Source organism: Brachyistius frenatus, unplaced genomic scaffold (genome assembly GCF_029030835.1).
Source record: "Brachyistius frenatus isolate BFR_SWC_R1_liver_20210118 unplaced genomic scaffold, ASM2903083v1 Contig_184, whole genome shotgun sequence".
In the NCBI taxonomy this organism is placed as follows: domain Eukaryota; kingdom Metazoa; phylum Chordata; class Actinopteri; family Embiotocidae; genus Brachyistius; species Brachyistius frenatus.
In genome coordinates, this window is record NW_027210783.1 from 737006 (window position 1) to 749430 (window position 12425).

General features: G+C 44.7%; 1 protein-coding gene across 1 annotated transcript in view; it reads left to right on the plus strand.

The window, feature by feature from the left end:
* The window catches only part of LOC138632452 (uncharacterized), a 37350-nt gene that overhangs the window by 12489 nt on the left and 12436 nt on the right, over positions 1 to 12425 (plus strand). The window contains 27 exon segments of the mRNA XM_069718026.1: positions 353 to 2229; positions 2232 to 2836; positions 3843 to 3904; positions 4295 to 4333; positions 4448 to 4708; positions 4928 to 4961; positions 4963 to 5215; positions 5389 to 5600; positions 5905 to 6039; positions 6604 to 6702; positions 6819 to 6868; positions 7088 to 8259; positions 8476 to 8640; positions 8711 to 8745; positions 8900 to 9052; positions 9189 to 9320; positions 9496 to 9534; positions 9885 to 10010; positions 10107 to 10230; positions 10498 to 10668; positions 10766 to 10800; positions 11012 to 11176; positions 11275 to 11409; positions 11498 to 11536; positions 11635 to 11775; positions 11856 to 11944; positions 12075 to 12098. Coding sequence (XP_069574127.1) covers positions 353 to 2229; positions 2232 to 2836; positions 3843 to 3904; positions 4295 to 4333; positions 4448 to 4708; positions 4928 to 4961; positions 4963 to 5215; positions 5389 to 5600; positions 5905 to 6039; positions 6604 to 6702; positions 6819 to 6868; positions 7088 to 8259; positions 8476 to 8640; positions 8711 to 8745; positions 8900 to 9052; positions 9189 to 9320; positions 9496 to 9534; positions 9885 to 10010; positions 10107 to 10230; positions 10498 to 10668; positions 10766 to 10800; positions 11012 to 11176; positions 11275 to 11409; positions 11498 to 11536; positions 11635 to 11775; positions 11856 to 11944; positions 12075 to 12098 — 6372 coding nt within the window.

A 12425-nucleotide genomic window follows, 5' to 3' on the forward strand; every position in this document is an offset into this window, starting at 1 on the left:
ATGAAATTGCATAACAGATGTTACATTTTGCAGTTTGCTTGTGCATCTGTTGGTAGAAGACTCTACTGTGTCCGGGGAAGGAAATAAATGTCAGCGTTTGACTCTGTTTTGACTGTTAACAGCTATGACCTTGTTTTCTCTCTTTGTTGGTCCTTTGATTGCTTTTGCTTCCCCTGTTGTTTCTCGCAAGTGAAGAGCAGGAAGTGATACTGACACAATGAATATGTATCTGACAAAAGGAATCAGAGTGGCAAATCAAGACCAGACGTCCCAGACGATGGATTTCACCCTTCCGAGAAGCTGAAGCCCAGTTGTGATAAATAACCCCTTTCTTTGTTTTTTAACTTTTCAGCTTTTCATTGCTTTTGGAGAGTTGTGCCCCTTCTCCTGCTCCCGGGCCCCTATCGAGCCCCCTACTAGGAGGGCTCGCAGGGAGCTCGCTGTTGGTCAGACGGGAGGCTGCATCTTTGTGGCTGGCTCAACTGAAAGCTCAGCTCGCACTGACGCAGATAAACAACGCTCTCGCCGTCGGCGGTCGACCTGTGAACTTTTCAGCGAACTCCAGCACTTCTTCTCCGTACGTACCCACGACGCCCGCGTCCCCGACCGCTGCGGCCATCCATCTCCTGAATCTTCTGAAGATCGCTAACACCATGTCCCATCCCCTGTACAACCCCTACGTCCCTGGGAACCAAAGTTCCACCCAGCAACAGTCTGGACTCTCCAGAGTTCAGGCAGATCGGGATCCTCGGAGGACTTCTCAACACTTTGGTCCCGCCTCCAGCTTCAACGTTGCTGGAGTTTCCTCTGCACCTCCGGCCAACTCTGGGGGAACAATCCCATCGATGCAAGCTCTGCCGATGAACTACGCGCCCCAACAGAGTAGAGCCATAACGGACAAAGACATAGAGAGGTCTGTCGACATGCATATTAGCAGAGCCAGGGAGGAGGTGAGGCATCAGCCTGTCGGCCAGGGCTCTCCCTTTACCAGCACCCAAAGAGACACGTTTCCTTCTTCCACCGCCGGGGCGACCTCCTATCCGATGTCGTCGGCCTCTCAACCACACCGATACTATGATGTTGAAAGGGGCGGTAGCTCCTCGGACTGGTTGCCAAACTACAAAAGGACAACCGAGGACGATTCCTCGAAATTCTATTCATCGTCTGCTTCATCGAGCTTTCCAAGCGGTGGTGACGGTAGGTTTAGTGCCTCCGGGGAAAGACAACGTGATATGCAATCCATTCCGGGTTTAGGTGATTATTCCTATCAAGAGCCAGAAAAACCTCCGGCTGCCGACTCCGGTTGCCCCAAGTACACTTCGGAATCGGCTTCTAACATCCTTCTGCACTTTGGACTTGAAAAAGAGGACTTGGAGCATCTCATTGCTTACCCTGAAGACCAGATCACACCTGACAACCTGCCTTTCATCTTGCGCCAGATCCGGATTCAGAAAACCAAAAATGCTGCAACTGAAGTGCAGTCCAAACCCTACCCAGAACCCAAACCCCCCACAAGTCTGAGTGGAATGGACAGATTCAGTGGTTCTGGACGGGCAGGGATGAGCCAGGATGAAATATCGACGGCGATTCTCCAACCAAGTAAAGTGATTGACTACGGACATACTAGCAAATACACTGGAGGAGTTGGGGATGAGATAGGAAGGACCGGTGGGAGTCGAGCCAACAGTGGTGGAAGTAGAAGTATGTTGCCGATGGACACTTATGACAGCAGCAGCCGGAGCAGAGAACCACTGCAACAAAGTCTGACGGAGGTGAAGAGCAGTGCTTTGGGTTCGTCACGTGACCAGGGCGGCTCGGTTACCAGTTTCAGCTCTCCGTACAGTTCAATACAAAGTTCTGTGGCTCCTCCAAGCGGCGATCCATCCAAACGATCGCAGACCCAACCAAACCAGACGTTACAATCAATCCTCACCTCTTTGTCTCTGCCAAAAAAAGACACGGACATGAGACTTCTCAAGCCTGAAGTCTCCAAACTCCTTCCTTCGAAAGGACCGGAGCCCGATGGACAGTCCACATCAAAAACCCAACCGTCGTGTACCATAGTTGGTGGTTTGCAATCTGGCCGACAGGGCCTCGTGCTCTATGGCAGGAATGACTACAGTTACACCAATGATAAGAGTAAAACTCAAGGACAAGGGTCAAAGGTTGCTGAGCCGATGAAAAAGCAGCAGCAGCAGCAGCAGCAGCAGCAGATGCAGCAACAGATGCAGCAGAGCAAATGATGCAGCAACAGACGCAGCAAATGATGCAGCAGCAACAGACACAGCAACAGGCGCAGACGCAGCAAATGATGCAGCAGCAACAGACGCAGCAACAGGCGCAGCGGCAGACGCAGCAAATGATGCAGCAGCAACAGGCGCAGCGGCAGACGCAGCAAATGATGCAGACGCAGCAGCAAATGATGCAGCAGCAGACGCAGCAGCAACAGATGCAGCAAAACATGCCGAAGCAGCAGCAACAGACGACGCATGCGATGCAGAAGCAGCCAGTACCACAGTTGGAACAAGCTTTGCTGCAAATGTTGTCTGCCGCAAAACCAGTTCATCCACTTCCCTACATGGCCAACATCGCAGCCTCACGTCCCGGTCTCCATCCAATGTTTCTCCCCGGTGGTCCTCGCCCCATCGTTCTTCCTCGAGCTCCACTTACATCATATCCCGGCCTGATGAACTTCCTTGAAATGCAGCGGCCGAACACGGTGCCGGTCTCCAAGAATGTGCCGGTGCCGTCCATGATGCACGACTACGCTGCAACGACACCGAGAGTGTTTCCGCACACCTGTTCACTATGTAACAAAGTGTGTTCTCATATCAAGGTGAGTGGAAGATGGCACTCGGATCTCTCACTGAGATCTTTAATTAAATGTCATAAATTTCTCAATGATTTTTTTTTTTTTTTTTGTAATTTGAAAGCACTAAAGGGTTTTTCATTTAAAAAAAGCTCCAAGGGTAATATTTATTATACATATTTATGACATGATATAAAATGAGAATCCAACTTTTGAGTCGATTGTTGAAAGTTGAATCAACGGTTGTGACGAGGAAGAATCTGCCGAACTCCCATTTTTCATGTGTTAATGTAATTTGCTCGTACAAATACGAGCCACCATCATACTTTATGCACCACGCAAGCAGCAGGGTGGGATATTATTCTTTATTAGTTGGTTTTTGGCCGTCTCCCTTTGCTGTTTTTCCTTCCTTTGGCTCCTCGGAGAAGAACCACCAGCCTCCCGTTTTCCCCAATTCCCACCTCTTCCCACCTCCCACTCCTTTTGCGATTGTTTCAGGTTCTGTCTTTTTGTCTTGTTCCAAACCTCCCCTCTGCCGAGATGACCTTCACCATCTTCAGGAAACTTTTGGTGCCACGCAAGACAGACGAGCCAATAATGGCAGAATCCAGAGCCCAAGAAGACCTTTTTATTTATTCATTTGTTGTTGTTGTTGTTCCCAACAGTGTGACTGCTGTATTTGTTATATTTCATGATCAAGACTCTTTACCCTTAAGCTCATGCTGTCAACTGTAATTTGAATGTGACTAAAGGAATTTGCTTATTACACGCTTATAAGCTTGTTTTGCTTATAAGCTTGTTTTGCTTATAGTCCATCATACAAGCTCAGTTTGAGCTTAATGTGACCGCGCTTCTAACTTGTCAGGGGAAATACCTTTTCAATATCTAATGAACTTTTAAAGTTGCCGAGAAGTTTGATTAAAAACCTGTTGCGAAACAATCACAAAAATGGCAGATGAGCCATTGAAGTTGATTTAAATTCGTGATGCCAATGAGGCCGATTTAAATGTTTGTATGTTGCTCCGCCTACCAGGATTGGATCGCCCACCAGAATACCAGCCTTCACCTTGAGAACTGCAAACTCCTCCGCACACGGTCAGTCTTTCAAAGATTTTGATGCTGAGACTCATTGGTTGATAATTCCTATCTTCTGGGCGGCACCCCTGGGGACTCCCGGACAGAACAAGAATTTCTAGTGCTTGAACTTCTGCCTTTAGATTGTCTGTTCCTGATGTAAAGCAACTCAACAATCTGCAGAAGTAGAGCATGAACATGAGCAATGAGCCATGTAGCTTGAACTTCCATTTGTTGGGATGCCAGTGGAACTTCTTTTATGGTTGATGAATTCTTTGTGAATTGGTTCCTTGAGGTACCTTCCTCTGTTGTTATAGTCTGCTGAAACCGTACAATTGCTTCGACCTAAATGCAGAACTCCTCGGCTTTTGTTGCTGTTTTAATTTATGCGGTTGCATTTTTTTTCCCCAGGTACCCAGAGTGGGATGGTGAGGTTGTACCATTGTCAAGGTAAATTTCCTCATCTTGAGATAAACGACAGCAGCTTTGAACCGGTGCCCTCCTGGTCTTTGCAAGCTTTCTGTTACTATTATTCATCTGGGCTTTTATTGTTCATTTTTTTAGAGCTTCAGGTAACAATGCCAAGCCCTCGCCCTCAACTTCCACCCAGACTTCCCAGCATCGTCAACAAAAGACCAGGCATGAGAGCCGTTCTCGCTCTCACAGCCCCTGCCACGACTACAGCTCGGAGGATTGCAGGGTCAAACGGAGTAGCCGGTCCTCTTCCAACACTGACAGCCCCAGTCGCCACCACCGGTCAGCTTGTAAAAGGGACAAACGGAGAAGCCCATCAAGATCACCGCTCAGCTCCAGATACAGTCGCAGGTATGTCACACGTACATAAATGAGAAATACCAACCAAACCTATGAGATACACTCACCAATAGATTATGAAATGACAAAGTATGTTCCTGCAGAAATAACACACATTCCCATCAATGCTCTCTTGTAGATCCAAAATATTGCTGTTAAATATTATTTTACCGTTTGTAAAAATGATCATTGAATTAATTAAGTCATTTTGTTGGTACATATTTCCATTAGGTCTCGGTCTCAGTCTCAGTCCCCCCAATATGATCGCCTCTTCTTCCCCCCGTCATCGATCACGTTCGAGGAGCCACGAGAGACGATCGCCACTGAGGAGGAGGGATGAGAAACGGCCCTCACCGTGGAGGAGCCGCGAGCAACGATCGTCGCCGAGGAGGAGCAACGAGAGCTGGTCCTCACCGAGGACGAGCCACGAGAGACGCTCGTCCACCGAGACGTCAACTCCTCAACAAAAGAGGGTGAACAGTGCCGAGCAACTGGCCAAGAAACTGATGGAAACACCAGGTCTGACCAGTGGAAAAATTTGTACAACCTATTTACAAATAGTAAATATAGTGTGATTTATTATCATAATTTACTATTAATTTCTCTCTGTAGTTCTATAACTGATCACATTTTACAGCTCCAAGTAGAAACTTTTAGAGAATTGACTCTCTTTGGTGTCTCTGTCTCTCTAGCTGTCCAGTCTCTATCAAAACAGTCTGACCTGGAAGCCGTGGTGAAAACTCTGGCTCCTGCCTTACTGGCCGAGTTTGCCAAAATGAATTCTTCATCATCCTCCGCTGCCTCTTCGTCATCCTTCGCGGCTAGGAAGAGGTTGGCCAATAAATCTTTTCAAGTGAAGACCAGCTTTCAGAGGAGCGAAGCAAGTTATTCCATAAAGCCCAAGGTTGGTGTGTTTGTTCATTTATCAGGGAAATTTGGTAACAGACAGTTTATATATTGTGAATAGTTTATTTTTTTCCTCCTTTATTTTGGCTCTATCTCAGAATTGATTTTGATCAGACATAAAAAAAAAATTAAAAAAATTAAAAAAAAAAAAAAATATATATATATATATCATGTTGTCCTGGAAGGAGTTATTGTTGATGTCATGAAAGCCAGATTCAACACACGTGTTCTCCTAAACAGTTATAAAAACAGCTAGTTTCAGTCGTAACTTTGTGTTTTTTTCGCTCTCTTTTTTCCCTCAGTTTGGTAAATCTTCTCCTCCAACCATGGTGAAGCTACAAGGGATTTCTAATCCTCTCTCTCACAATGACGTGGTTTCTGCTGTGGAGCACTTTGGAAAAACCAAGTCAGTCGTATTGTTCAGGTCTAAACTAGAGGTATATATAAGAAAGAGTGTGTATCTGATGTACACACACTGCTCCGTTAAAAGGAAAATGCTTGATACGTTGTTGATGATTAAATTTCCTTTGATTGATCAATGGTTCTAGTTTTTGGATTAAAACCAACACAAGAGAACATATTCACAGAATAAATATTCATAATGATTCGGAATTTACGAGCTTGTCTAAAACAACAGAACAAGACAGAATTGTAAAGACACAACCAGGCATTATTGTGAAGTGCATCCAAAATAGTCAACCAACATTTTTTTTTTTTTTAAACTTTGGACAGCAAGTGAGAATTTGCAGAAACATGGAAACGCATGTTTTATGCATAAAGTATTTTTTCCTCGTCAGATGAGGTTATCTGATAACAGAAGACAATAACGGATCCAGTGTGGCTTTTAATTGTTCAAATTAAATTGAAACTTTAGAAATGTAATTTAAAAAGTGCATAAATACAACAACTTTTCATTCCAACAAAAAAAAAATGTAGTGAATGTAGTGAGTTAATGGTCATATTAATCCAAAGCTTTGTGTGTTTGATGTGTGCACATGTAGGCAATGGTGTGTTTCGAGAGAGTGGAAGATGCTCAGAAACTGAAGAGCAAAAAGAGCATCAGCATAAAGGGAATACCAGTCACCATTGTCAGAGAAATGGTAATACACCTTTTTTGTCTTTCTGTGTTTGTCCCTCGGAAATATTCATAACATAAAAACTATTTGTGTGTGTGGTCACACAATCAAGATCAATCTAAAATAAGTCTTGTTTGCAGAAGAAGCCTCTTCCAACTTCCGCAAAGGAACAAAAGAAGCCCCCACAGGAGTAAGATATGCTTCACTTATTTTAACTCTTCTTAACAGTGGTGGTGATTTCATCTTGTTTTTGACAACATATTAGTATTCAATTTCCAATTCTGTCTGTTTTGTGTCCTCAATGGGGGAAAAAAGATGTTCTCATCTGTTTTGAGATTTTCAGTTGATATATTCAGTAACAACACCTCCACTTTTCTCCCATCTGACCCCATGTAACTCTTCTTTACAGAACATCTGCCATGTCCAGTGTTGCTACACCTCAAACCACCACCAAATCCACGACCGCTGGAAAGGTTCCTCTACTTAAACCGCCTTCATCTTTACCCTCTGGATCAAAAAAAAACACAACAGGCAAACTTGTCACAAAAGCGAAAGTCTTCGTTTCCAAAGCAAAAAATGTCTCAAACAACCAGATAATCAAAACGGTAAAAACGGGCAATGTGGCTGCAAAAGGAGACGTGAAACTGGGTGCGGCAAAAAAAGAAGCTTCAAAGCTCTCGGGATCAGGAAAGCCCAAAGGTCCTGGAAAGAAGCCTAACGCCAGTGACTCCAAACAAAAAGCTACATCTAAAACATGTGAGAACAGCGCTAAAGTGTCTGCGGTGGCACCTAAGGAGACGGCCAAGATTGCTAAATCGTCAAACATGAGCGTTGCTGAACCAACCAAAGGCAAAGAATTTGTCACGGAGGTCAAGGTTTTGGCTTCTGAAGCAAAAACAACTTCAACTACGCAGGAATCCAAAACGCAAGCGAAGATTTCTGCTGCTGCGGGAGCTGTGACAGAAGAAAAGTTGGAAGAAACTGCAACAAAGGCCATAACTGTACCGTCCAAATCTTTGGCCTCCGTAAATCAGCCCGACGTGCAGACTGTCACGTCTGAAAAATTGGAAACAAAGGTTCAAGGTTTGGCCGTTGTGCCCGAAGACACAGCCCATGTTGTCGAAACCACAAGTACAACAGCTTCTGAAACCAAAAACCAGGTGAAAGGCGCTGATCCCATGGAGCTTGGGGAACCAGAACTGGCAGAGCCCATGGAAGCTGAAAGTTACGGTGAGGGCAGAGGGGAAAAACTGACAGATCCTGAGGCCCAACCAGCCAAGTCCAGTGAGAGTCATCCGCCTACAAGTTCAGTCAGGACCCCATCAGACACGTCTCCATCTGAACCTCCTACCGATCCACTTCAGGGACCACCGGCTGCCGTCCAAACTCCTGAAATCTCAGTCAAAGCTTCATCGCAATTCCAGCAAAGCACGGTGCCGGACCTGGAGTCCACTGGACCGGGACCGGACACCGAGATGGACAGTTTGCAAAAGCAACAGCAGGCTGCAGGAAGCTCAGGTGCAGCTGTGTTGGAGGTGAAGCAGACAGTCGGAGGGGTGGAGGACAAAACAAAGCAAAAAGGTGTGTTGGAGCTCATTCTGAGGAAGGAAAATGCCCAGCAGTATTCTGTGTTTTCTTTTCTTTCGTTTGCGCATGAATCACTGGCAAATCTCATGATGTACAAACTCAAATAAATCTATTAAAACCTTAACTATCTAAATTATCACTAAATATTAATTATTGACGTTTAAAATCACTTGGCTGCTATTTCTCTGACTTAAATTCCCTCCTTTGAAGATGCCGTGATGGCCGTAAAGACACAGAAGGATTCATCACCAAAAGCCGTGGTGACTTACGTGGCCTCATCCATCAAAACCAAGCTGAAGGCGAGCGAAGAGCTGGACGGTTCCTCCCTGACTGCAGGGGAGATGATAGAAAAACACCTATTTCCCAAAAGAATCAGTAAGAAATCAGACATTTCTGCACGTGATCATGTTTCCTACTTTCCTGTAATTGTTTTTCTCCTCCACAGAGTGTCTCAACAAGTTGTCAACCCCGTTGTCGAAAGTGAGTCTTCTCAATCCACTTGTTGTACAAACTGCACCGTGAACACGTCAGCCTTTTCTTTCTAGTTCTGTTAATAATGGCATACAATGAACAAAGAGTAAAAACTCACCTAAACCTTTACTTTCCTGTTTTCTTTTTCTTTTCTTTTGTCCAGCTTATTTCGCGCAAGAAGAGGGTGTTGATGATGACCAACCTGCCGGAGTACTGGCACGGCAGCTACACCGAGCGGGACATCGCCAACCTGCTCGTCCCACATGGATTCACATATATGGAGGACAACCTCTATGTTATTCCTCAGATGCGCATGGTAGGTTACCAGGTTGTAAACCTACTACTTGGCTTGTTGATGCCACGTTTGTGGGTTTCTTACTTGTTGCTTTCTAAGGTTAAGTTATGAAATATGGAGTCGTTGAGTTGCACACTCAATCCGGTTTTCCTTTCAGGCTTTTGCCCTCATGCCGACTGTGGAGAAGCTGCAAAACATTCTCAAAATATCGGCGTTAAAAAAGGACATTACTTTCAACGGGTCTAAACTCTCTTTGCGAGTCACGCAGAAAGAAATCAAAATGACACCGGTAAGTAAGCACGGGCGAAATTCTGCACGTTACTGTCGAGACACGTTTGTATTCAGTGTGCTTGTTTTATTTAAAGGAGTCTCTCTTGTCAGTCGGGAAATCGGAGGCGTCTCGACGTCTGTTGAGCGTCGTGTCTTTAACACCGCCTGCTCTGATTCTGATGTTTTTGTTTCAGTTGGGGTTTTATAAATCTCTGATGACACTGATGAATTGTGTAAGTAACGCACGCACGCGCGCGCACACACACACACACACACACACACACACACACACATACACACTTATTACCGCGTCACTCCAGACTAAAGTGCTTTTCATTTTATTGAGGAAATGTATCCCACCTGTATTTTCCACTTGGTCTTTTAATATGAACTTTGAGCATTCAGATGCACATCACAGTCAAAACACCCTGAATTGTGAGGAGACATCTTTAGCTGTTTTTTTTCTTCTTTACAAATTGTAATGTTTGACGTGATAATGAACTGAACGCACTCGGCTGTAATGTGGGACGGTGAGCGAATGTCTCCGGTCGGTTCAAATATTCACTCTTTGTTCTCCAAGCAGCAGATGAACGATAACGGGTTGAGAACCATCTTCATCAAGAACATCCCGCCATGCGAGGCCAGGCATCTCAGGGAAGCTTTGAAAAAAATCGGTGGTGTGAGAAACTACCTGCCTCTCCTCAACAAGGTATAAACACACACACACACCTACAGGTACACGTGTGTAAGTGAATTTAACAAAGACTTCCTGTTAGTCTTACCTGCCTTTTTTTGTGTGTTCCAGGTGTTTGTTGAATTTCATACTGCTCCTGATGCCGACCGGCTCGGAGTTTATTACAGCCTCCTGAAACGGGCCGCCGCCCACAAAGTCTACAGGCTGGAAATACCACGAAACTACAGGGTATCATGTAAGAATGTGTTTGTTTCGCCCTCGAACCACAGGCCTGTCAATCAAACAGACACGCCCCCCAAAAGCAGACGCTTATTTTCTAATTAATGACGGGATTATTTTAAAACTAATAAGAAAGAAACGACTTTAGCTAATAACACCGAGATAACTGCTGGAGAAGTTTTATTAAACGAGAATTTTCATGAGACTCGTTGAATGGGAGTCTCTAGGGTCCGAGAACAACGAAGTTTCTTTGTCCCTTTTTCTTTTTTTTTTGTCTTTGCAGTACCACTGCTGCCAGAAAACGTTCTGCTGCACAGCGAGGATATTGTTGCTGGGGCGACTGTTCCCATATCAACATGTGGCCTTCCAGAGGGCAGCTCTTCACCATTTTGGGTCCCCATGACAACCGCCCCCTTCATGTTCCCCACCAAGTCTCCTTGGTTCAACATCCCCGGTAGGAGTCAAATCTGGAAACTGAGTTTAACTGCCAAAAAACAACATGTTGACAATAAGTGACTGTGATTAATTGACTGTGTTCATTTGACTGCTAGGTTATGAAACAGTCAATGGAGTAGAGGACATTGAGGTGAGCCCAATTTTCATTTTGTTTTTAATATATTTCTTGATTGCTCCTAGAATTAGTTTCTTTTTTATCTCCTGTTGTGAAACTTCAATGTACTCTGATATCAAAACGTGCTTTACAGTTGAATTATTGAGAAACACGGTCTACGACAGCATTCAGGTGTTTCCTCTTCTCCTTGAATAACCTTTTGACGTTGACCCTTGCGTCCAATCAGAAAGCCCGCCATCGAGCTTCTGCGTTCAACACGGTCATGCTGACCGGTTTGCCAGACGGAAACTACAAACACGAGGACGTGGCTAAGCTGGTGTGGCGTTATTTCCCAAACCAGACTCTTCAGTCTCTGTACTACAACGTGACGGTCCTGACACTGCAGAGGAGGGTAAGGAGGCAAAGACTCAATTGTATTAAGTACGTTTTTTTTTACTTGAATTCAACCGTCGTGACACTTTTCCTTGATGTTTCCTCTCCTTCCTCCAGGCCTTTGTGTATTTCAGCAGCTGGGACGTGTGCTGCGATTTTGTCCGAGATCACATCAGAAATCCTGTTTCTATCAGAGGCTGCACGCTTAAAGTCCACTTGGTCTTGGAGGACATGCATCCTGGATCCAGTGAGGTATAGAAACCGTGGAAATATCGTCAGAATATCATCGTATTTGTACTTTAAAAAAACTGAAAGTCCATGTGTTGTAATGTTTCTGCAGGACGTCATGTACAGGTCTCTGATGAAATGGAGCAACGCTGTGAGTTATTAACCACCTTTTTATACCTGTTGTCAAGTAAAAAGCAGATTTCTTTTGGATTCCCTGATCACAAACACCAACCGTTGATTATTTCTCAGCATGTTTCCGAGCGAGAGTCTCTGGAGGAGCGGCTGCTGTGCGTGGAGATCTCCGAGGCGTCCGTGAACCTCGTCATGCTTGTCGTGAAGGTGGTGGCGTCCATCGCTCCCTTTGTCAGCTTCCTGCCGCTCGCCAACAGGGTACGACGATACGAACACCTGACAAGAAAAATAATCTGCACATTGGAGATGCTCAAACCACGACTGTCTTTCTGCCTCAGATCTGCGTTGAGATGGCCGAACCCAGCGGTGTAGCAGAGCTGGTGGAGAACGCTGCCTCACAGCAATTAGTATCCGCAAACCCAAGTTGGTGCGTGTTCGATCATTACTCACATGAGTGTTTCCCAACTCAGTCTTTACGAATGTGTGTTTTTCCCTCCTTTCTGTCGTTACTTCAAACCGTAGTTTTCGCAGCTAAACTCATTTTCTCTCCTCTGCAGGATTAAAGTTCAAAAATTCGAGCCGTGAGTATCTCTTTTTGTAATTTTTCCTTTTCAGGTTACGGAAGTAAAAAGAAAGAAAAAAAGAAAACATGTTAGAAAATTCATGATGGTGATTGGTGTGATGAGATGAAAACCACATTTGACAGAAAAGACTGGGAAAATATGAGTTTAATATTATATTACCTTTTTTTATTGAGTAATTGATAAAATGGTTGAAAACAGAGTGAAAATATTCTAGAATTAGTGCCTAGTGGTTGTATGACTCCAGTAACCACACAAGTTGTAGTTTACAGGCATATCTGTCCAAACCCATATAGATATTTAACTCAACAGTGATCTTGACCTTTG